Source organism: Plectrocnemia conspersa, unplaced genomic scaffold (genome assembly GCF_051122295.1).
Source record: "Plectrocnemia conspersa isolate PC_06_02 unplaced genomic scaffold, ASM5112229v1 ptg000002l, whole genome shotgun sequence".
Classification (NCBI taxonomy): domain Eukaryota; kingdom Metazoa; phylum Arthropoda; class Insecta; order Trichoptera; family Polycentropodidae; genus Plectrocnemia; species Plectrocnemia conspersa.
Window position 1 is genome coordinate 7302527 of NW_028277166.1, and position 25263 is coordinate 7327789.

Consider the following 25263-nt stretch of genomic DNA (forward strand, 5'->3'; position numbering starts at 1 on the left):
TGTTATGGCCAAAACTTGGCGGTACTTGAGTAGCACTGGCGTGACGGTTATTCTCTAATTGTCACCCGTTGACAGCCTCCGCCGCCGCCAACCGCGTGACCCAGGAAGCACCCGCCCCGCCACGTGTCTTCAGCGAAAAGCCACCAAAATGTTGCCGTAAACCAAGCTAGACTGGACCATGTGTGACCCATCACGCATTCGTAGAGCTACGCCAGCTCCTACCGCATGTCGTCCGGAGCCCGACGCGCGCGCGCCCTGTGTAGCTGCACCGACGTACCAAAGGGCCCCGAAAAGTGCTCCCGGACATGCCGGTTCTTCTTGCGCCCCCTGGAGCATTACGAGCCGTCCGGGTCTACATGTGTTTGAAGCAGTTTGGAGCGAAGCACGCCACTCGACACTAGAGGCCGCGCCCTCGCGCCTCATGGAGCCCTACACGCGCTCCCAGAAGCGGTGCCCTTGAAGCTCTATACGCAGAGCCGGTGCCGCCACACCATACGTCAAGACTTTGTTACTTTTGTGCCGCCAGCATTTAATTAACAGCAGTGCCGAGGCTCCCATTCCCTCCCCCTGGTTGAATTTTGCAATTATAAATTGCTAGGGTCGGAACCATTTGGGGGCCGATTTACATTTAGATTTATTATGGACAAATCTTGGTGGCACTTGAGTAGCACTGGCGTAACGGTTATTCTCTCAACTAGCAATTTTCAGGCGATTGGGAATCGTCGTCTTGCGTCCACCTTTTTAACAATGTAAACAACTTTAATCGTAAATAAAATATTTCTGTAGCGGCTCAATCTGGGTCTAATTACCACCCGTCAACATCCCGTCACTAAAGTATAATTTGTTTGTATCAAATTTTATAACGCAATTATTTTTGATTATTTTTAATAAAATATATAATAATAATATTTATTAAACAATTTACATTTTCCTGAATTATAAATATACATATCTTCGCGTGCTGTTTATTTGGCTTTTTAATATTTTAATCGTTAAGACTATAAAATGTGGAAATATTTAAAAAATAAGATATAAATATATATGTATATAGATCAGTGGTTCTTAACCGGTGCACCGCGGTGCACCAGTGCACCGCGAACTTATTGCAAGTGCACCGCGAGAAAATTGGTAAAAACAAAAAAATACGCAAAATGGTGAAATCTTAATGTTTCAATCAATTTATATTTTATCATAGTCGTGATACCCCACAATGGATAAATTTATTATTAAACGAAATTGTGAATCAGACCAAAATATTAATTGCACTGGGAGTACAAGTGGAAGAAGTAGTGACGATGTTACTAGACATCATACGTCTCATACAAAAGAAAATATATCCAGTAAAATCAAAAAAATGAATGAACAGTATTCTGAAGAATATTTACGTTTCAGTTTTACTAGCATCAATGAGGAAGGATATCACATTCCACTATGTGTTGTATGTGGAAAAAAACTGTCCAATAGCGCGATGTATACTGACAAGTTAAATCGCCACTTCACTACGAAGCACGCCGATCTTGCATCAAAAAGTAAAGATTACTTCAAAAGATTGTTAAGCATGCAAAATAAACAAGCGAAATATTTTGAAAAAACTGTTAAAATTTCCGATAAGGCACAACTGGCGTCATACAAGACTGCTGAATTGATTGCTGTACAATTAAAACCACATACTATAGCCTAATTTTAAGAGTCTCTAATTTTACCTGCATATTGTGAAATAGGAAAAATTATATTTGGCGATGAAGCAAAAAGGAAATTATGAAAATTCCTCTGTCAAACGATACAATAAACAAAATAATTGAATATGTCGGATGATACTGAGAAAACAGTTAACGATAAACTTTCCAAGCGATATTTTGTTTTACAAGTCGACGAATCTACTGACATTAGCGGTAAGGCACAAATACTAGGATTCGTTCGTTTCATAAATGAAAACAAAATAGTGAATCAATATCTATGCTGCAAAGAACTTACCGAGCATACGACAGGACAAGATGTTTTTGATCTTATTTATTCATATTTAGAACAATTTAAAATATCATGGGAGTTATGTGTAGGAATTTGTATAGATGGTGCTCCTTCAATGGTAGTCACAAGAAAACCTAATATTATATCTACGCACTGTTTTTTACATAGAGAATCTTTAGTTTCGAAAACATTACCAGCAACACTAAAACCTGTACTAAATCAAGTTGTAAATATAGTGAATTTCATAAAATCAAGACCTTTAAAAACACGCATGTTTAAAAAACTTTGCATTTCTATGGAATCTATGTACGAGTGTTTGCTTTTTCACACTGAAGTCAGGTGGTTATCTAAGGGTAAAGTTTTATGCCGATTCATAGAACTTAAGAATAAATTGTTAATCTTTTTTCGAAATGAAGGTATGGATGATTTTGTAAAATGTCTTCAGAATAATAATTGGTATGCTAAAGTGGCATATTTAGCTGATATTTTTAATTACTTAAATAACGTTAACACAAGCATTCAAGGAAAAAACGAAAAATTCATGACATCCATTGACAAATTGACATGATTTCGGAAAAAATAACTCTTTCGAAAAATCGAATAATAGAAAAAAATATGTTTCCTTCACTTAACGAAAACATTCCCAAGGGAGTTATTTCCGCAATAATAGACCATTTAACTTTATTGGAAGAAAAAATTGCACATTATTTTCCATTCTTAAATATAAAAAAGTATGACCGGATACGAAATCATCAAATTAGTCCAATTGTCGACTGATCGTACTCTAAAAATTAAATTTTCCGAAATAACTATGAAGAATTTTTGGATTACTGTCCAAGAGGAATATTCAGTTCTTTACATGAAGGCACTGAAAATTTTGTTACAGTTTTCGACATCATATTTGTGTGAGCTTGGTTTCTCAACAACAACTAATATGAAAACTAAAAAACGAGAAAGACAGAAAAAAATTTAAACGAAGAATTCAGGGTAACTACATAAAATATTCGACGTAATATTTCTGATATCTGCAAAAGCCAACAAGCTCAGGTATCATATTAATTAATTTTTGATCGATCATATAAATTCCATTATGTTAAGCAGGAACGTCATTTTGGGAAAAGAAAGTGGGGAAAATGCACCACTTAGATTTGCCATCCAAAGAGCACCTTTAAATATTAATACAAATATTTTGAATAAAACACGTAATTAAAAATTGGTTCTAGGGCAAAATTAACTACCTAAATTTATTTTCAATACTAAAATTTTTTATATAATTTAATTTTAAAAAATATGTAAAAAATTTGCATGTAATTTTGTAGGTAACTATTATTTTTTTTAAATATTTAATAAAAATTATGTCCACGTATTTTTTTCGACCTCTTAATTCAGGTGCACCGCCACTTTTTCCCTTGATCAAAAGTGCACCGTGACTTTGAAAAGGTTAAGAACCACTGATATAGATCAACAAATTATAAATGAATTGCCGTTAAGTTAAGATTAAGATGAGATATCTTCAAGAAAATAGTGAAAAATAAACTAAATACCAATAGTTAAATACGTGGGAATGATTATCAACAATTTACCATGCGATAAAATAATATTTTTTTGCTATAAGTGAGCTTGATGTCACATGGTAGTCACTAGTATCTTAAAATATGCGTAGGTTTAAATACCTACAAATAAATGGCATTTTAGGAAATGCTGATTTTTTAATATTGGAAAGAGAAGCAAAATAATGTATTTTTTTGCGTTAAGGTTGAATAAAGATTTTTTATTTGTTTATACAATTTTTTGTATTATGCTCTCTTTTAACAATATAATGTATATAAATAAAAAAAATAGAATAATAAATTTAAAATATATGTTAAAATATTGTCAGAACCATAAACGATTTTCCTTTTAAGTGTATATTTGAAATTATTTTAATTTTATGTATTAAAACATGAGCAATTTCAGATATTTAAAATTTATTGTAGTTATTACATTATATTGTTTTCTTAAGCTTTCGACCAATAAAAAAATTGACCATTAACTCAATGTCAAACTGCCGCTCGCCGCTTGAAGTATAAAAACACATGCCGAGTTCGCATTGAAAAATAAGAGTATAATTAGCAGTGGCATTGCCATAAAGATTTGAAAACATGGAGTCTCTCTGGTTTCTTCGAAGAAACAACTTCCCGCAGGAAACTTATACATTGTATAAACACCAAATGATCATCGGTCGTTCGGATCATAGCGGAATAGTTTTATCTCACACTACAGTATCAAAAAGACATTGTCGATTGACAGTTTCGGACGATGGATCGACCGTGTACTTGGAAGACTTGGAATCGGTATGTAAATAAATATTCAAATAATGACAATTTTACTCAAATAACATAAATAAATAATGCGTGAGTACAAAACTGTTGAACTCAATTTTAGGGCAATGGAACATATGTAAACAACAACGAAAAAATTGCTTCTTTAAAAAGAATCGAACTCAACGAAAACGATCAAATAGGCATTGCTCTTCCACCTGATCATATTTGTCCTAATTTAACGATAAAAGATCATTATAGTTTCAAATTACTAAAAAGACTCGGAGAAACACAACAATGTACAGAGTTTAACACAACGGATACAATAACGATCAAGCAAGAAATTATACTTGACTTAGGTGAGTCAAAGATTAATTCAAAATTTTATATCTTAATACATACAATTATTATTTTTTTGTAGAAGACGAAATGGAAAATAAGGAAGAGGTAGAAAATTATGAAGAACAAAATATTGCTCCAAATAATATTGACGGTAACGATGGAGTTATATGTATCTAAGATTTTTTTCAATCATTTAAATATAATATATTATGTATTTTCTAGAAGATGAAATTGATGATGAACAAGAAGCGGAAAATCGTGACGAGCAAAATTCTTCTCCATATAATATAGATGGTAACGATATTCTGTATTTTTTAAATACTTCAAAAATGTGTTTTTTTTTTTATCTAATTATAACAATTATATGTTTGATATAAGACGAAATGGAAGACGAACAAGAAGATGAGAATCGTGAAGAGCAAAATATATCCCCAGATATATTTTGTATAGACGGTAATGTATTCTCAAGTTTTATAATACAATCAGAAATTGTAATCATCTAATTATACTTTATATTTTCTAGCAGACGAAATGGAAGTAGAAGAAGAAGATAAGAATATTCCCCCAGATAACATAGACGGTAACAATATTCTGAAGTTATGCGACCTAATTGATAATAGTAAGTATTTTTAATCAATAAATTATAATGCATATATATAATATGAAATTTGCTACATCCAATTTTGTACTCAACATCTGTATATACACTATTATCTTCATATATTTTTATGTGAAATATATTCATTCTAATTATTGTATTTTTACAACCAAGTAAGATTACAATTTTCAAAATTCCTAGAAATTATCTGATATATAGTTTTTATAATGTTATACCAAATATAAATGTTAATGACTTTATTAATACATATGTTACATTGTTGTTAAATTTCTAACTATACTATTTGGTAAAGAGTACAAGAATCTTTTTTATTTATGTTATATTGACACTGAATATTCATCCCTAATCTAACTCACACATTAATATTGTTATCATCTATTAATCAATAATAATAACATATCCAAAAAATATTATGAGTCTATTTTAGGAATGAACTTTGTGCATATTTTTTGACCTATAGCAAAACAAATAAGTAACGTAAACATAATATATATAAAGAGAAAAAAATATTATTATATAAATTAAAATTAATATTAAGATACGATATAATTAAATACCCGTGCTGCATTTTGTATTACTGTGCTTGCTACCACCGTTCACTCACAAGAATGGAGAATGGACTTTTCTATGTTAATGTATTAATCAGTTCACTGAAAATCCCATTATTAATGCATGATGACGTCCCTTTTTTATGAATATATATTTTTTTAACTTTGACACCATAATACATGCAAAATTATATATATAATCTTTCCTGATAATGAATGTCGAATTTACTTGTCAACGGTTCTTAACAATTTTCTTGTTGATGACTTTACTATGCATTATTTGTAAAATTATCGTTAAGAGTCGATGACGCAAATATGCGTCATTTGTAAAATTATCATTATAACTGTGTATGCATATCATGATAGTCGTGATAACAGATATCTAATTATAATATAATCAATAATCCAAAAACCTCGAAACAAAATACAAATTGTTTTAACGAATAGTCTGAATAGACTATAATTTCATCAACATAAAATTATATATACTTGTTTTGTGTCCATCGTAAGAAAAATCTTAAATTTAGAGTGGTAACTTTTAAAGTTATAGCAATTTTAGGAAAGAGTAAAAATTATGACATTTTTATTTACGAACAACGCCTGTATAGTTTTTAGCGAATTATCAATACATATTTTATTTAAATAAATTTTATATTGACCAACTTTATTTTTAGATGTACTTAAGATAGTTCCGAAAGCTATGGTTTACATTCCTGATGTAATACCTATGACAAGTACTAGAGGTCGAGCTTCTAAAAAGAATGATCGATCTAATGTAATGTCTTTGAAGCAAACAAAGACTAAACGAGGAAGAAAATCAAGTAAAAGTTCAACACCGATAAAACGCGTCATCACAATGAGTCAAAAACAAATTAGATTGTCAAAATTGAAAGAGATAGCCGAGAAGCAGAATGAAGAGAAATCAAAGGCATTGAAAGATTTGGAATTGGAGCCTAAGAAAGATAAGACAGTCGTAGCCAAAATTACTGCTAAAAATAGGGGCTCATTTCTTTTAAACGACCCTAAAGAACCTCCAAAAGCGAAAATTGTAAAAAAGCAAAATATTAATAACAGTCGACGGTTCGATTCTCATGTTAGTCTGGAAGAAAATCTGACTTGGAGTAAATTCTTACATTGGATAGCATGCTGGTCGGCGGAAGAATTCAAAAGCTGCAAAGAAAACACGTTTCTTAGGTTGAAAAATAACTTAAAGACGATGGAAGTATTTAAAGATTACGATTCATATAAAAAGTAAGATTTTATCTATTAATATTTTATAGTAAAAAAATATTGATTATTATATTTAAATTATTACAGAGTTTTGACCAATTTTCTTCTAATTGAAATATGGAATAATGTAAGCTCTTCTTATGAAAAAAATAAAAAAATACCTGAATATAAATTTAAAACTATGCATTCCATCGAAGAGCATAGTTCTGATATGTGCATTAAAATTTGCATAGGACGTAAGTGATATGAAATACTTATTTTTTTCTAAATATTCAATAAAAATTTTATAATTTTCAGCTATGAGCATTAAATCGCTTGTGTATCCAAAATATGGTGAACTATTAATAATTAAGTTTAATGTAGAAGGCATAGATTATACTCATTTTGCCATTGTTAAAAATATTATATCAAATTTCAATGATAAAGGTTGGTTGTATAATACATAATTTTACTTAAATAATGTTTTAATTATCTAATTTTTTTAGGAATAAAAATTTTAGAATTGGCAATTTTTTGGCGTAACAGGTATTTAAAAGTCATGTTTCATACCGAAGTGAATTTAAAAATAATTTGTAATATTAGTCACGAATTGTCAATGCTTTCGGCTTTGTTTCAACTCAACAACACTTTAGTCAGAGATATAATAGTATCGCCAAAGATATCTGATTTTAGAAATACACTATATGATTACCCTAAAAATTTGGTATGTTTTATATTTTATAGACAGTAATATAATTTTAATAGAAAATTTACTGATTGATTGTTTTTAGCGAATTCATTCTATGGACAATTATCAGCTTAGTGCTCTAAAAAAATGTTTTGCAGCTAAAAGACTTATTGAACCGACAGTGCAATTAATAGACGGACTTCCAGGAACAGGTTAGAAATTATACATAACCCATGACCCAAAACAAACATTGATTGATTTTTAATGCTTAAGAATCAAAAATACTGAAAAATGGAACAATTTAAGCCATTTATTTTATGTTTCGCTAAAATATTTTTACCGCCTTCAAACTGATTTAAATTATTTTATAAAACTAAAGTTATATTTTTATTTTTAAAACACTGTTAAGAAAAAATAGTTACGAGGACATAAATATGAATTTTAATGGTTTACCAATGAATAGTACTTCTTAAAATAACTACCTCTGTGGAGTGGAACGACACAAGATGCACAGATGTGTCGTGTTTTGTCATGTTTTTTTTTATGTGCAAAAAAGTGATCCATTTATAAAAAAAATTGTGGTGCTCATAATTTTTTTTATTAAATATGTTTGTAGTGTTATATGCTCCTTAACAAATATTACTAATAATATTTGAACACATAGACTTTAAAAAGAGTCGTAGATAAATGTTTGAAGAACTAATAGTTCATGAGATAAATTTTTTGGCCACACTTATTATTTTATGTTTTTTTTTGTGTTAAAGGCAAAACTATGTTAATTTGTTGGATGGCTTTGGAATATTTGGCAAAGTTTTCGGAATCAAAGTATGAGAAAATACTGATTTGCGCTCAATCCAACACCGGTGTTGACATGTTATTAAAACAATTACTTAAACTTGAAGAACAACATTATAAACGTAAGATTTGTACATATTTATTTATAAATAATATCATACCCATTGAGAAATCATTGGAAAATAAATTAACTAAAAGTTTTCTGCATTTATTATCCAATTGCTTAAATATTGATATTTTTTAGTAAAAGTGGACTATATTATGTCGACTATTATAATAAAATAATTTAGTTTTATATTGTTAGTAAACCTGTACTATCTTATTATATAAAATACAACAATAATATTTGTACATAGTTTAGCCAAGTTTAAAACCATTAATTCAGTTTCATGCATTTATACAACACAATGTATTTTGTAGATCTTAATTTAAAAATTGTTCGTCCTGGACGAGAGATCGCTATGCAACCTTGGGCACAGAAATTTAGCATTCAAAATTTAGCGATAAAACAACCGACATCATCAATTGTATATATTAAGTTTTTACTGATAATAGTATCGTAATATAATATTTATATTACACAATTATATTTTTGAACCTGCTTTTAGTATAATACTTCAGAAAACATTGAAAAAGATATTCTTTTGGGAGCCAATATTATCGTTACGACATTGCACTGGACTACAAAGCTTTCAACGTGTGGTTTTATTAATTATATATATATACAACATAATCAGCACTCACATTTAATTCGTTGTTTTAATATTTTAGAATAAAGAATCTAGTAACTTGGTGTATGATTGACGATGCATCTTCAGCGAACGAACCGGAGATCTTATGTCCAATAAGCCTCAATGTAAAACACTTGGTTTTATGCGGCAATATAAGGAAATCACCAAACGCTGCTTTATCCAAAGTATAATTGAATCAGTAATTAAATTTTGTTCAACAATGAACTCGATTTAATACATTTTAGGTTTCATTGGAATACAAATTTTTGAGAAGTACCTTTACTCGAATGCTGTCCGAATTGAAGCCTTGGGGAAATGATTTAGTGAACTCGTTGGAAACTCAGCATAGGATGCACCCAGAAATCATGAAGTGGCCAAATAAAATACTGTATTTCGATACTCTAAAATGCAGTGAACATTCGACAAAAACGATAATGCCTCATTATAGATTATTCGTTATACCGGGCAGTAAAAATATAAACCATGACACATTTGAATCAATCTTAATAGCAAGAATAACTTGGGCGATATATGAACTGGTTAAAAGTGGCAAATCAAATGTTTCACTTGTAGTTTTAGCTCAGAATCTAGATCAATGTTCTATTATAAAAAAATACATGAACAACGATAACGGGTATTTTTTTATTATTTTAAAATAGATTATTATCGAATTATTAATGATTTTTATGTATTTTTTAGACGAGAAATGATATCAATAATGACCTTTGATCAATTCGAGGGAAACGAAAATGATATAGTGATAGTAGCGCCTCTTAAAAATCCTTCCAATAAAGAAATGGAAGCATGTTTTATTCATGCCAAACAAACACTAATTATATTCTTTCGATCATCACAAAAACTTGTAAGAAGGATAATTTATTGTAATATACTATGTCTTTGTTTGATTATTTAGAACTGTTATATAATTTTTATCGCGTTTCAGAATACAAGATTGCATGAACTTTTAGAGGATGCCCAAGAACGAAACATTACGGTCGATATTCCTCCAGCGTTCGGTACCTTAATCGGATGCAGGGACATCAAGTCTGATGCTGAGCTTCTAAAGAAAATGCTCAAAATTAATTAATGATTGTTCCAAAATACTTATATATTACTAGTTTTATCGGGATATTATTTTCTAAAAAAGGAAATGAATTCAAAACTGTAAAAATTACTTTGTGAGGAGGTTGTATAAATTGGTTTCATTTCCAGTAACATTTATATATTAGAAGCCATCAACTTCTGCTTCAATGCATAGGCATCAATATGTCATTCTTTTGGCTGATCATTAAGAATATTATCTACAATGTGATCTGCTACATATTGATGCCAATTAATAACTTTATAGTTTAATCATACACTTGCTAGAATGACAGACGTGCATATACTCATAAACTGAAGGACTGAGGGCAACTCTATTGCATGTTTCATGTGATATGACTATTTTAAGTTACAGTTTTTAATTTCTGTTGCATGTCTGATTCGTACTGCCAAATATATATATATACATATATATGTAACACTGCTGCTAATTTATAGTTCGATAGAGCGGTCTATTGTATTTTCATCATATTTTTTACTCACTCTCGTATATCAGTGCCTTCAACTCATGTTTCATTATAATATGACATGAATCACATATTCTTATACATATCTCATTTAAATATTCTGTAAAAGTATTTGATTTATCTACGTATATTACGACCAATCTTATAGATTTAAAAAAAAATTGTGCTATGCTAGTCCATTTGTGGTTTAATCTACCCTAGATTTAATTTACCATAAAAGACTTACCATTATTAAAAATTAAATCTTATATTCTAATATGTACGATGTAAAATATTGTATGACAATGTTGAGATGTGATAATACGCGACAATGTAAAGAATCTGATTTTTTTGGTCAGATTTTAAATTATGAATTAGAAAGAAGAGTGTGAAAGAATAAATTTGTTATTGAAGTGCTGATACAGGTGGGGTTGATACATGTTATAATCGTGAATATGTAAACATTTTATTAGTTCAAATTTATTAAAAAAAAATGTACAAGCATAAGCATTTTCTCAATAATGGTATTTTCTCAATAAATTTAATAATGTTAATATATTGCTTTAATAAATATAGATATAAAACTCGGTTTCACTTGTGATTTATAATTATGCTAATACTATTATTATATGTATATTACTCAAATTGTTGAATATTTACAAATGAATTGAGAGCTTATACAAAAATTCTGATGTCAAATTACGATTAATTCATTGACTACTCAAGATTTGATTTTGAGTTTATTTGGTGATCTTTTTTATGTAACATTTTTTAATTATCACTTTTAAGTTTTATTTATAAATATATGTTGATTATTAAAAAGCTTTTTAATATATTCAGCTGGTGTTTTTGTTGATTATTGGTATTGGTATTATATATTCTTATTATGATTTTTTCCAGAATCGGGCCCCTTAGGAAGAACGGCTTGCGTATCATGTTTTTTCCATATATTATTTTAATTATAAATTCTGTGTGTATTAAAATAATACAATGTATTGTTTTCGGCTACTGTGACGCATTGGGGTAAGTTGTTGTAATTTAATTAAAATAAATAAATATTTTATTCGTACAATTTAAATTTTTTACGGTTTGTGTTCAGTTGTCTGGTTACCTTTATATATAGTGGCAACCCTCACAAGTACTGTACGGTGCAGTGTTACCAACAGCGTGACAAAACTAAACATAGAGCTGTCAGAATCGCATACAATGGGCGAACCTTGTAGTTTCAACGCAGAGAGATTAAAAAGAATTCAAAGAGCAAGAAGGAACGGCGCTCCTTATGCGTGCGTTTTATTAGATCGTATTCATTCTCGTCTGCGAATCGCAGTTCACACCAACAACTCGGAGCTGGTGGACACACTCCTCGACTCCGGCGAAGACCCGAACCAAACCGACGTCCAGGGTCGAAGCTTGCTCCACATTGCCGCCTGCTGCGGATACCGCGATGTAGTCAGAGCACTTTTGAAGAAAGGAGCCAACCCCAACGCTCACGACTCTCTCGGTAACACTCCTTTGCATTTAGCCGTATGCGCCAGTCATATAGCAGTTGTCATAGATCTCCTCGACGCTCACACCGACGTTTCTTTAGTCAACCGATACAACCGAAATCCTCTTCAGCTCGCACAGAGCAAACTCAAACTCATCCTCGAACGTTACAAACTGTTCGATGGGACCAAATTCCAAGACGAAGTTAAGCTCATCGTAGATATGATAGTTAAATACTTGCACGTTCAAAATAAGGATTCGGACGAAATGGAGGCCTTGGCTCAGCGCTTGCAGAACATCAGTACAAAAGAGGAAGCCGATTCTCAACTCAACGATATACTCAAACATTTGAATGGACTCAATTTATCAACGAATGTCACAAACGACGATAACAAACAACTGCCAATTGTGTGATTTATATACATATATATATAATACATGTCATTTTTTTATGTATGAGATTATATTTCTGTAACGTGTGATTGTTATAAATTTGTACGGTGGACTATTGATTATTCGGGCTAATTAATAATCCAAAAACTAATTCATTTTTAAGTATTTGAGAACCTTTCGATGCTTTTTGATCTGTAAGATTTTTCCTTAGCGCTATTATATCATTATATTCATATCCTTATTAGACAATGTTTTTAAATAACCTCAACATTTACCTTTTCAAGTTGATTGATTTTAGAAACAATTTCTGTATCACTCATAAATTGAAAACCCCCGGTCGTTTAATATGTTTTCTTAATCGGAATTTTCAAAGCAAATTTTTTCATGCCTTCGTCAGAATCGATTAAATAAATTTCTGCATTAGTAAAAATTTTACAAATAAGGCAATAGCTTGTTTTTATTATGTATTCATTTAGATAAAAAGGAGCATTATTTAATATTAACACTAGTTTATTTGGTAACCCTCTATGTTTGGTTTTGAACCAATCTTCACAGTTCTCTCTATTTACTGTAATATTTGACCGGAAGCTATTTAATTTCTGTTTTGCTGCTTCAAAAATTACTAAAAGTTTCATTTTATTAGTTATTTTTAAATTTACATAAAATCGTTGATTTTTAATTCATGGATTATCCGCACCTAGATAATCAAAAATACACTATATTTGTTTAATACAAATTTTAATTTATTCCACAAGAATAAAAAATCCAAAACAAACATTGTACAAGATGCAATAAAAATTTAGGCCCTACAAATTCACAAGAATATGCTCCTTAAATCTTATTTCCGGCGCAATCAACGCTTTTAAAACAGAAATTTATTGTTGTCCTGACATGTGTTCACATTCAAAGTAATAAAAGAATGTGACCTTTTGAGATAGACGATCATTCCACAGAAACAATCGAGTCACAGACATTTATTGTTCAACAAATTCCAGTGTAAAACGATTTTTATATATATACTCGCAAACATTCCTGATATATTTCATTTTTGAGCGCATATGCGATAATCAATCTTATAAGAAAAGATCAATTGAAAAGGGAAAGAGTAAAGGCAGGATAATTGTTGATCTTTCATGCTTTGACGATATATAAATCGGAACACTTCACTTCTGACTTGGGACTATAGAGCTCGGACCAAATTGATACAGACAAACCATTACGTGCAAAGACCTTCAAGCCAAAGTCAAAGACTAAAGCAGCGTTTCTGGATCAATCGTCATTGATGTAAAAATGCATCTCGCTCCAGACGACTTGTTATCACACAATAGATAAAACCAAAACCACGATCGACTTGCACAACTACTACCGCTATTGTTTCGAAACGAAACGAAAGCTCTTGAGATGATACGGGCTATCGATTACTTTAAGCATTGATCATAATTGGTCAAACTGAAACAAGCAATCGACAGGAAGAGGCCAGGTTTGGCCATTAGAAAGAGTAAAATACTCAATTGTGACAATGCCCGACTGGATTTTTTTTTACTAAGAAAAAAATGTTTCAACTTTCTTGAGACAATCTAAATTAGAGTTTAGAGCTTTTTTGAATAACGCTGTACTGTGGTCCCTGTAATTATTTAAGAGAAAAATTTACAAATAATTTTAAAAACACTTAAAATAGGGCGTATCATTGTAATGTCTTAATTTGTCATGGTTTAAAACTTAAAATGTATTAAATTTAACAATCGAAGACTGATAAGGAATAATACAGCATTTAAAATAATGTGGTATTCTAAATTTTAATAATGATATAATTAGACATTTCGTCTACTTTATCCAGTTTTTTTAACACAAATCGTGCTTTTTGATATTGGGTAAAATGTTTTGTTATATGTATGTTCATGATTGGCATTTTATTAAAGCAGGCGATTTGATAGATAGATTTGAATTGTATTTTTATAAAATAAAAAGTAGAAATAAATTTCAAACATGTCATATCTTATAAAATATTATGTATAAAATAAGCAATGTTGCTAATTCTAAATTATAACACCAAAAGCAATATGTGTAATACATTGTGTAATCTCTATTATTATAAAATTATTGTTAAAGATAATAAATATTCTTGAATTTATTATAATAATACTTTTTAATCACTTTTATATAACCAATAATTGATGTAAACATTTTTTGTGTTATAAAATATTATGTAATAAATATTTTTTAAATTTAGAAATTTATTTTTGTTGTTTCATTCCTACGCAAATATGTAGCATTTTTTACATTATATTAATAAATGGCTATATAGTTAGTTGTGTATAAGTTTTATTTTTAAGTTGTATATTAACTTACTTATTTTGAAGTGATACACTATCCCTATAGATTTAAAATTTTGCTAAACATTGATTAATATGAATTTAACTTGGAATAGTCACAGTTAATTTATATGAAAAATTGATAAATATGATGCAAACAACATTACATCATTTTTTTATCAAAAATGCGAAATTAGCTAGTCTTGTTTTTAATTTAATCGATTTTGCTTTTTAACACTTGCTTTGACAAAACAAAAATAAGCATATAATAAAATAAAGTGCATAAGTGAAAGATGGGTTAACCGTTAAAGACAATGTATGTACTCTTAAGTATATTATTAAAATAATAGTTGTTGATAATATAAAATATATGGAAGAAATTATAAAATAGATAAATATTTTTCAAGAAAACAGCAATAGTCTTTTACATTCCAAACATAAAACATTATTGCTGTACGAAGTAAATAAATATTTTTCTCTCCACACATTTTGAAAATTACATCTTCTTTAATGGGTCCATTTATAAAAATAATTATCTAATTTAATATGAAAATTTATTTAAAATGTATGATTGTAATGAAATGGATGATTTTATTGCTTTTGGCGTGAATTTTTGACTACTGAGAAGTGATAATTGTTTTTTGCGCCCTCGCTAGATGTGCTTCATTCGAATCTCACTCATTGTAAGTCGTAATATTAATATAAAAAGTCTTAATATGAACGCTATATAACCGAGCGTTTCTACTGCAACGGTGACAGCTCTATTTTATTGCTTTTGACGTGGATTCTAAATAAAAATGTCATGGAAGCGGAGGGGGTGAACATTCACTTGCGAACACTATGTAAACTTATAATTTTTAATAAAAGTATTACTGCAGCGGCTTAATAAGTGTCCCGTAGGCAAAGAAGCGTATATTAATCGAATTTTGACCAATAGGAGAGCGCAAAAAAACAATTATCCCTTTTCAGAAGTCGCCGATCAATTATCCCGACGCCGTCGCAATGGGAACACTCGTTACTGAGCGTTCCCACTGCAACGGCCCCGACGCGATTTTATTGCTTTTGACGTGAATTTTTGATTTCTGAGAAGCAATAATTGTTTTTGCACCCTCCTATTGACCAAAATTCGATTTGAATACACTTTAACCAATACTCATATATTAGAAGTCTAGTAATATCGTAAGGATAGCTTTCTAATTTTTTAAATATAGTGTAATACCCAAGTGTAGACAAACTATAGAGCAATATGCAAGATGCGACATCTATCTGTAGAGTCTGTAAATTTTGAAACGACTCCACAACCCTGGTTTAAACATTAAATGTACGTTTTGTAACTGTAAAATTTAATTTTATAGACAATTTAGAGCAGCATACAATTTCACTAGCGTTTATCAATTAAATTATATTTTTGCTAGTGAAAATATATAAATCTATCGGTGAAAATGTATTTGGACTTCACTGGAAAAATACATATTAACTGTAACATTTATACATCGCATGAAATTTAATAATGATAAGTATGTAAATTTATAAATTATTATATGTGGAAATGTTGAAATCATACAAGTTTTAGCAAAAAAACACGGGATCAACCTTCTTCGTCCGAGGGTACTCCGAAAGACAAGGAAACGGTTAATCAGCTTCAGCGTCTTTCTCATCACGGTTATGGAGCGCCTGTTAGCAGTTGAATGGAACTCATGCTCAGCTCAATAGACAAGTATATGTAAATAAATAAATTATATATGCAAAAAATATAGATGAAATACGATAAAATCTCCATCGAAAAATAAAAGAAAAACTCGGTATTAAAAACCTTTTTTGGTTCAACGCCTTAACTGTAACATTTATACATCGCATGTAATTAAATAATGATAAGTGTATACATTTATATATTACTACACGTGGAAAAGTTGATATGATTTTACTGAAATGTCATATTTTAAAACAATATTTTCGGGATAGATTCGAAACTGTTAAAGAGGGGGGGCTTAAATTTCACGAAAAATCTGTGACATAATTTATGAAAGCCGCCTTATGCATAGAAGGCAAAAAATAATAATAATAATAAAACACAGCACATCTCGTGAAATAAATAAAAAAATAATTATTAATTATGAACATTTTGTACGAATCACAGTTTGGTTCCTACTAAGTAGAATTCGGTCACTTGATATTCGTAATTGCAACAATCTTCGTCTGATTTTTTCCCCAAGCACATAAAGCTTGAACGACGAAGGAGTTGAAAAGGATAGATGAGTCAAAATTCAAAATTTTCGAAGCTAATCGCTTCCAATTCGTTCGCAGATGTCACGAAGAACAATATAAAGACCAGTGTTTGGCTGCAAAAGTTGAGCACGGGGGACGCTCTATAATGGTTTGTGGGTGTTTTTCGGCGAATGGGGTTGAACCCTTGGTTATTATTACTGGTTATTATTCATGAGAAACTGTTAAGAAAATTTTAAGGCAGTATGCTATTCCACCTGGAAGCCGTTTGATTGCAACTAACTTCATCCCACAGCAAGACAACGAAAAAATGATATAAAAGATTTTTAGAGTAAAAGACGTGCTGGGGTCCTTGATATGTTCGATTGGCCGGCCCAGAGTCCCAACTGAAATTTAAGAAAAAGTAAAAATACGCCCAACAAATAAGGAAGATTTGTGGAAAGTGCTAAAAGAAGAATGGGCAAAAAAATTAATTTCAAGTACGCCGACACACATGGCAGAAGCAGTGCGCGCTAAATGGGGGCATACAAGAAAAATAGATAAGTAATAATATATACTATAGAAAGTGTTTATTACAATTAGCTAATATAATATAAAAAATATTTAATGGAATTTACGAACTATTATTTTGCCTTTAGCATTACAAAATTTCAAGGTATTTTTCACACTGGCAACATATACTTTTACTGCAGACAGTCTCACCTGCGCGGCGAAAGCAAACAGCTGTCAAAATAGCTCAGCTCTCTAACACAATGGCAGCTCAACGAAAACGAAGCCCAGGCGTTGAGTATATATCGCAACGACGTGCAGAATTGAAAATTTCAGCCTCTCCTTATGCGTGCGTCTTTGAAAGACGTCACCGTTCTTGGCTGTGCAACGCCGTGCGCACTAAAAACACCAAACTGGTGAATGATCTACTTTGCACCAATCGAGACGCGAACCTAACTGACGAACGGGGTCTCAGCTTGCTCCACATAGCCGCTAGCTTCGGTCACGACGATATTATCAGATCCCTTTTGGAGTCGGGAGCCAACCCCAACGGTCGAGACTCGCAGGGAAACACGCCTTTGCATCTAGCCGTATCCGCTAGTAATAGATTGGCCGTTAAAGACCTCCTCGCCGCTGGCAGCGACGTTACCTTAGTCAACCAGGAGGGTCGGACCCCCTTGCAGATCGCGCAGGACAAATTAAGACTCGACGTCGACTCTTGCAAGCTGTTCGAAGGGTCCAAATTCAACGTTAATCCCACCATAGATGTTTTAATGAAAAACTTACATGTACAAATTCAAGATCCGGACGAGATTAATGCGCCGGTACAGTTCTTGCAGGTCACCAGTACAAAAGAAGAGGCCGATTCTCAACTTAACGATATTCTAGAATATTTGGAAAGACTTACTCGGTCGATGAAAGTCACAAATGAAGTTTAAAATTAACTATAAGCGATTCAATACTCGTTCAACAATATTTAAATAACATGCATTATATTTATTCTTCAATCGACTAACGAATAGAATATAAATAAAATAAATTACTTTTACTTTGTAGTTGCATTGTGTTAAAATAGGTAAATTGAAAGTTTAAAAGTGTATCTTTAGATTTAAAAATAATTAAATATTAAATCGTTGTTTATATTCAAAGAATAAAATGCCAAATAATATTAAACATTGTTTTTTAGGTTTTAAAATAATTTATGTACAATTATTGTATAAGATAGTCAATTTTCTTGGACTATATTATTAAAATAAGAATAACATTCCAAAGAATTATGTATTATTATATATCAACTCATGGACTCTTTATTGTATTATATTATATTGTAAAATAAATATGTATCATTAACAAAATAAAACGGTTTAATTTTTTTTTATTACACAAATACAAAACTTCAGAGATTTACATAAAAAATGTATTAATTGCATATGTTAGTTACTGAATTTATAACTTTAATTATATAAAAGCTCCACGGACTGAACATCCACGACAAAAGATCTAGCTGACAAAAGCTCCATGCGACAAATGGTACACACGCCATTTGATCTAACAACATAATGTTCACACAAAAATATTCATAATGAATTTTTAATAAATCAATGAATCGAGGGGTGACGAAAATTTGTATGTTACTCTTTCGCAGATTACTAAACATAGGTAAGCCAATTGTGGGGATCTTATTATTGAAACTCGCGTTAATGATTAACCAAAAATAATCATTCATCAATAAGGATAAATTAGACAATAATGTAAAGGATGGTACCGTACAAAGCCTTCGTTGCGACTAGAAAAAAGGGGCACATAAATAATACGCAAGGATTCTCCAGTACATTGACAATATTTTTCACCACAGGACAAACAATATATCACCAGAGGATAAACAGCACCGTAAGGCAATAATATTACCGTTACACAATTCGACCTCAGAGATGTCCATTAAGCAAATGTCACATTCTAAAAGCGTATACACATTTCGTTGTTCTAAGAAGCGAGTGCAACGAAACATAATAAACCTTTAAACTTTCTTAATTAGGCAGGGATGTCATTTGGTGGAGGGTAGGTGAGGGCGTTTACCCCCCTTGAATTTAACCAGAAATATGCATGCTCTGAAATGCAATATCCCTGATTCTAACACAGGAATAAACAAAATGGTTGGTATAATAATTAAATCATTGTTTAACCAAAAGTTAAAAATTATTAATATATTATTAGATTATCACATAGTGGGTTTCACTATGGATAAGAACAGGAGAACAGAAAAACGTTCATGCGTACCGCCGTTCGTCGTCGTTCTCAAACAAAGGCAAAAATTATTAGTATATTGTTGCGGCAATTATTCCTCACACAAAATTATTACAAATGTATAATCAATATTCAAGTAATCATAATAATAGAACAACTTAATTAATAGTTAATTGGAACTTATTAACGACACGCGTTTAATGTTTTTCACTCAGTTATTATGTATACAAATCAGCTCCGCAACGTTAAGCCGATTTTTCATGTTAATAGTTACTTATGCATTTCAAGCACGCAATGGTTATTAATTAGTTAACAAAACGCCCGTAAATATTTGCGACATTTTAAATAATAATTATACTGTATGTATCTAAGTAGATATCAAACTCGTTCAAGTAACTTTCTATTGAATTGAGAAAATATCAATTTTATTTTTAGTTTTATAATACTTATTTTGAACTTACATATGCAGCTTTATGGCATATGTAATGAAAAGTATATAAATATTTTAGTTTTATGGAACGTTAGTAAAGGTTTGTCACCACTACTCTGCAGATAGATAAAGGCTTTTATTTAATAACAGCACTTTATCTGAAACGGAGGTTCTTAATGTGTAGTTTTTTTACGCCGAATCATTTCCTTCACAGAATTAAGTGGTAGTCATAAAAACGTCGTAAAAAATTTCGCTGCCTAATAATATATTGAGGCATTTTTATCAACTAAAATATATCACACTAGCTGCTTAAATGTGTAACCAAAATATAGCAAAAGTCCAATTCTTATTTTAAGGTTACTGTGATAATTGACATTGGGTTTATCATGAAGTTAATATTATCTATCAGCGAAAAATTGATACTAATTATTTTTCAATAAGACTAACAGTTCATACGATATGTTTCCCTATTTTTGAGCCAGCGGATGTTGGCTATCTCTTGACGAATATTTGCCTTAAATTTATACAAGTTAACACGGCTTTTGGGATAACCCCATAAAAATCAAGAAGAGGTATATCTGGGCTGGGAGTGGGAAGAAAGGGGGACATAGGATGTCACCTCTACGCTATTTGTAAGAGAGAATTTCCTCGATTTGTAAGGAAGAATTTCCTTCACCACCGATATAACTACATTAGATGTTTGGCAGATTGCCAAAATTTGCACCGATTGGATCTTATATGAGTGTAGTTTAAAAATTTGACACAAAGTTGATTTTAGTATCGCTATAGCAGCAGAATGCTTGCGAGTCGACAAGCCTGGATCTTCTTGTGCAGACTCATTACTTACGCGACATTCTCCTCGCTTTTCCTGCTCCGTGGCTGCCCTTTTTTTTATTTAGTTCCTTGCACTTCCTGAGATACGATTTAATTAAATTAACAATCGGATTGTGTAATCAGTAGTGAGCGCGAAACAGGCGCCGAACAATCACATAAGAATCGTTGTTTTGTAAAACTGTTTTACGCAGAACAACCATGTTCCCTCATGAAGCGATCCATTGCGACTAAATTTCCAAGGACCGCGCTTTGCTCGGTTTCCGCTCAGAAGCGATTTACAAAGTGCAAAAAATTATGGTCCACTCTGTTTTATAAACTTTCTTATGTCTGTGTCACTTGAAGATGAATCAAATGAAAAGTCTTAAGAATATGTTTGTTGAGTATAATTTTATTACAAGGTTTTAACTTTGGGATCACTCATAAAAAAACATTATGAATAAATGATCTGTTTAATTTAAAATTATATCATATTTTTATTTATATTTTTAATTTTATAATAAACATATAAATTTTATCTATGATTTTAACTATAAGTGGCGGCTTCTAATAAAAAAATAACTCAATCAAAAATGTACAGCACTTAGTGCCTATTTTATTTCCAGTATCCATAAATAATAATAATATTCTACTATATTTTCCCCGCAATTAATTATTTATATTACTAAATATGAAACACTACCAAGTAGAATATGAGAGTAGTCTCATATTTTTATAATAAATAAATAAATAGATATGTGTATATTCTATAGTAGTACATAATAAACAGCGTAGAACTAATGAGTACAATTCTTTCCTTTTCTGGCTCGCTTACAAATTGCCGAAAAGAAATACTCACAACGGAGGCTAAAAGCTAAGAATCACTATAGATATACAAGTAGTATTTATACATACATGGAAAATGAGATAGAAAGAGACGGAAAACACAACCCCTTATTATCGGCGAACGCATTTAGTTATCTTAGTCACTTGGAAGTTTCCTGAAAATTCACAAATGTTGACAATGAATCGTTGATTGAATTTTGATGACAAAAAACGTTCTGCGAAAACATTTATATATGCATTAAATTGATTAAATATGTGCCAATCTAATTACATACGAATATCTTCATAAAAATATTTTTATTATGTTTTCTTGTAATGTGATAACATTGTCTCATGTTTACGACCGGCTTTCTGTTATTGAAATGCTGCCATTGTCCCCTCTGTTCTCGGCGTTCCGTTTTATTACTCATTTTGTGCGAATTCTGGTGATAAATTATAGTGAAAACAAACTTTAGCCGAAGACATAAGGCGCCAATAAGAATCGATCTGTCTGTGATTTCGAGATAGACACGTGTCATACATTCTACATGAGTGTATAACGGGGGTACTCAATCTGAGATGCCCACAAACAAAGAGGGAAAGTAATTTTGAGTTATTGAGTTATTGAAATTGTATATTTCTCACTTGATTATCTAGCACTTAAAAAGTAATCGTCGGGTAGAAACCAGTTGAAGTAGAATTTGTGTGAAACTAGGTACACTTATTTTTTATCAATCATTACAAGACGTAGGAATGGTCTTAAAAAGTCATTGAAGATTATAATCACAAAAAACTAAGATTAATTTTACTGTTCACATTTATTTCAAATTTAATTTAAAATACACGTTTATCCGCAGTACAAAAAAATAAAAGTTTGTCTAATTCATCTTCAAATATGATTACATTTTTATGAGGTGTGAATATTAATCAATGAATGCGGAGCAAAAAAAGAGTCGGGAGCCGCCGGTGTATATGAAAGGCTCTACACGTACTTTTGCAATTACAGTTACAATAAAAATACCCCATAAACCTGGTGAAATTCAGCGATTTTCAACCAAACATGGACGAGTTCAGAAAAATTCGGAAGCCACGAGCGTTTTATTTTTTTTTTATAAAAAACGACACGCGTACGATAGGTAAAGCACGCGACACTTCCGAATTTTCCGGGCTTGTTTATTGCATTTTTTTGCGTGCTATATACTATATGTACAGAAAAAATGTTGGAATAAAAAACTGACAAACATAAACTCGTGTATATACATTATGACCTACTTTATAAATAGGGCCGTTTTGAGAACTTTGTAGGTCAATGAACTAGTGGCAAAATTTATCAATAAAAAATATCAACTCCCCTAAAATTACAATATATTGAATATAAACCAACTTTTCTTATAATTTTATTTTATATATTGAATCGCATTTTTTTTCTACAGTACCAGTTTACGAGCAGTTTATGCTGTTTTACCACCAGTTTTGCACTCATAAAAAATGCTCTTTTTTGCTTATTTTCCATATTAAATCTAATAATAATAAAACTGAATTCAATGTTACTAAGAATCAGATATAAAAATATTTATTTATTTAAATTAATTGTGACCTAAAAGATTACCCCAATGCGTCACGATTTAAAAAAGACAATACATAATATTATTTCAATTAACAAAAAATATAATACGAGTAAGATAAAAAATTATTTCATATATACATAGTAAGAAAGAATAAAATATTAATATTAAATGATACGACAATAAGTTTTTTAACAGCTTTATTGAATTTGGTTTTGTCGCTTGGTAATTTTGATTGTTGCCAGTTTTTGTGTAAAAATCTGTGACCAAAAATGATCATTCATCAATAAGGATAAACTAGACAATAGTGTAAATGATGGGACCACACAAAAGCCCTCGTTACGACTAGAAAAATGGGTTTCCCATAAATAAAACGCAAGGATTATCCTGTGCGTTGAATGAATATTTATTTGCTACGAAACGATCACGTGAAACAATATATCACCGGAAGACAAATAGCACCATAAGGCCACAAAACTCCCGTTGCACAATTCTAAAGCAATTAAAGATAAAAAAGACCATTAAAATAATAACAAGTCCACTACTTAAAGCACATTTACTTCTAAAAGAAGACAGTGCGACAAAAATTGAGAACTTCATCGAAATTATCTGGAGAACACATTTTAACCACTTTCAAGATAACACTCCAGTAAACATCGGATATAATAAATAGTCCACAGACTTCTGTTATATGAAAAGAAATTTATAGCGTAATTATAATAATACCAGCAGAAGAAAAGCACATTAATATAATTTAATCACTGGATCTACCTATATATTAAACGCTACAGTGATGTTAAAATATGTGCTTAAAACACATAGATGCCGGGGCGCGCACATATGCGCGCTTAAATATTTTTAATGCTTAAAGCTGCCACTACTAAAAATATCAAATTTTGTACTATTTTTCCGTGATTTACTTTTACAACTTTTCCTTACCATTTATAGAACAGAAAAAATTGTAACATCATTTTTGGCCTTTGTGAAAAGCACAAAAGGAATTTAAAAAGGGGTCTTTCATATTTTGCAACTTAATTTTTTTCGACAATATTTTTTTAATCAATTATTTAAACAAATGTACCTATACTATATTTGCGTAAACACAGTTAGTTTAAGAGCTATCCATTTCATCATTATTAATAATTGAGAAAGAGATGGCAAGTTTGGATTTACGCCCCTTCTATTATAGCTAATTTGGTTCATCAATTTGCCTTTCAAGAATAGTTTTTGCCGTTTTTAGCACCCATCTTGAGATGGACATTGACACCTTGTTGTTCAAGCGTATTATAGTAACAAGCATTCCGTACACGCTTCGCGCTCATTCAAAATGTGTCTGTACCATATCAGATTTATAATCTTTGTGCAATTGCAATGAATCATCTGACCGTTACAACGCCAGAAAAAAGCTGTAAGAGCATACATTCAGCAATCTTTAAGGCGTTTCGAGGTATCTCATTCCGCGTGAGATACCTCGGATAGTGAAACTTGGGAAGCGTCTTCAGCAATCTATTGCTAACATTTTTTTATACTTTTTAGACGTATATACACATCTTTTCTAGACAGCTTCGTTCATTTTTTACTACTACTGTGGGATATGTTTATGCACCATCCTATATTTTTTATTAATGCGATATTCAGCGGTATAGTGGCATCACGGTGGTTTCATTTATAGATGATCAGGGTATCCTCTCAATCTACTCATAAACTGCAACGACTGGATTATGGCGTATCAAATTAAAT

The 25263-nt window shown here is 30.8% G+C and overlaps 2 protein-coding genes across 2 annotated transcripts; both read left to right on the top strand.

Moving 5' to 3' along the window:
* Positions 1–3975: 3975 nt before the first annotated feature.
* On the top strand, positions 3976–10287 carry LOC148237505 (uncharacterized). The gene is made up of 13 exons (XM_088181329.1): positions 3976–4301; positions 4393–4627; positions 4690–4761; positions 4833–4904; positions 4989–5063; positions 5134–5229; positions 6452–7028; positions 7095–7243; positions 7305–7440; positions 9241–9385; positions 9446–9588; positions 9900–10062; positions 10144–10287. Exons 1-13 carry the CDS (start codon positions 4110–4112, stop codon positions 10285–10287), a joined length of 2199 nt encoding a protein of 732 aa, XP_088037455.1. The 5' UTR covers positions 3976–4109.
* A 1595-nt stretch (positions 10288–11882) lies between these two features.
* On the top strand, positions 11883–12867 carry LOC148237506 (uncharacterized). The gene has a single exon (XM_088181321.1). The coding sequence runs from the start codon at positions 11954–11956 to the stop codon at positions 12644–12646; it is 693 nt and encodes a 230-aa protein (XP_088037447.1). The 5' UTR covers positions 11883–11953; the 3' UTR covers positions 12647–12867.
* The last annotated feature ends 12396 nt before the right edge of the window (positions 12868–25263 follow it).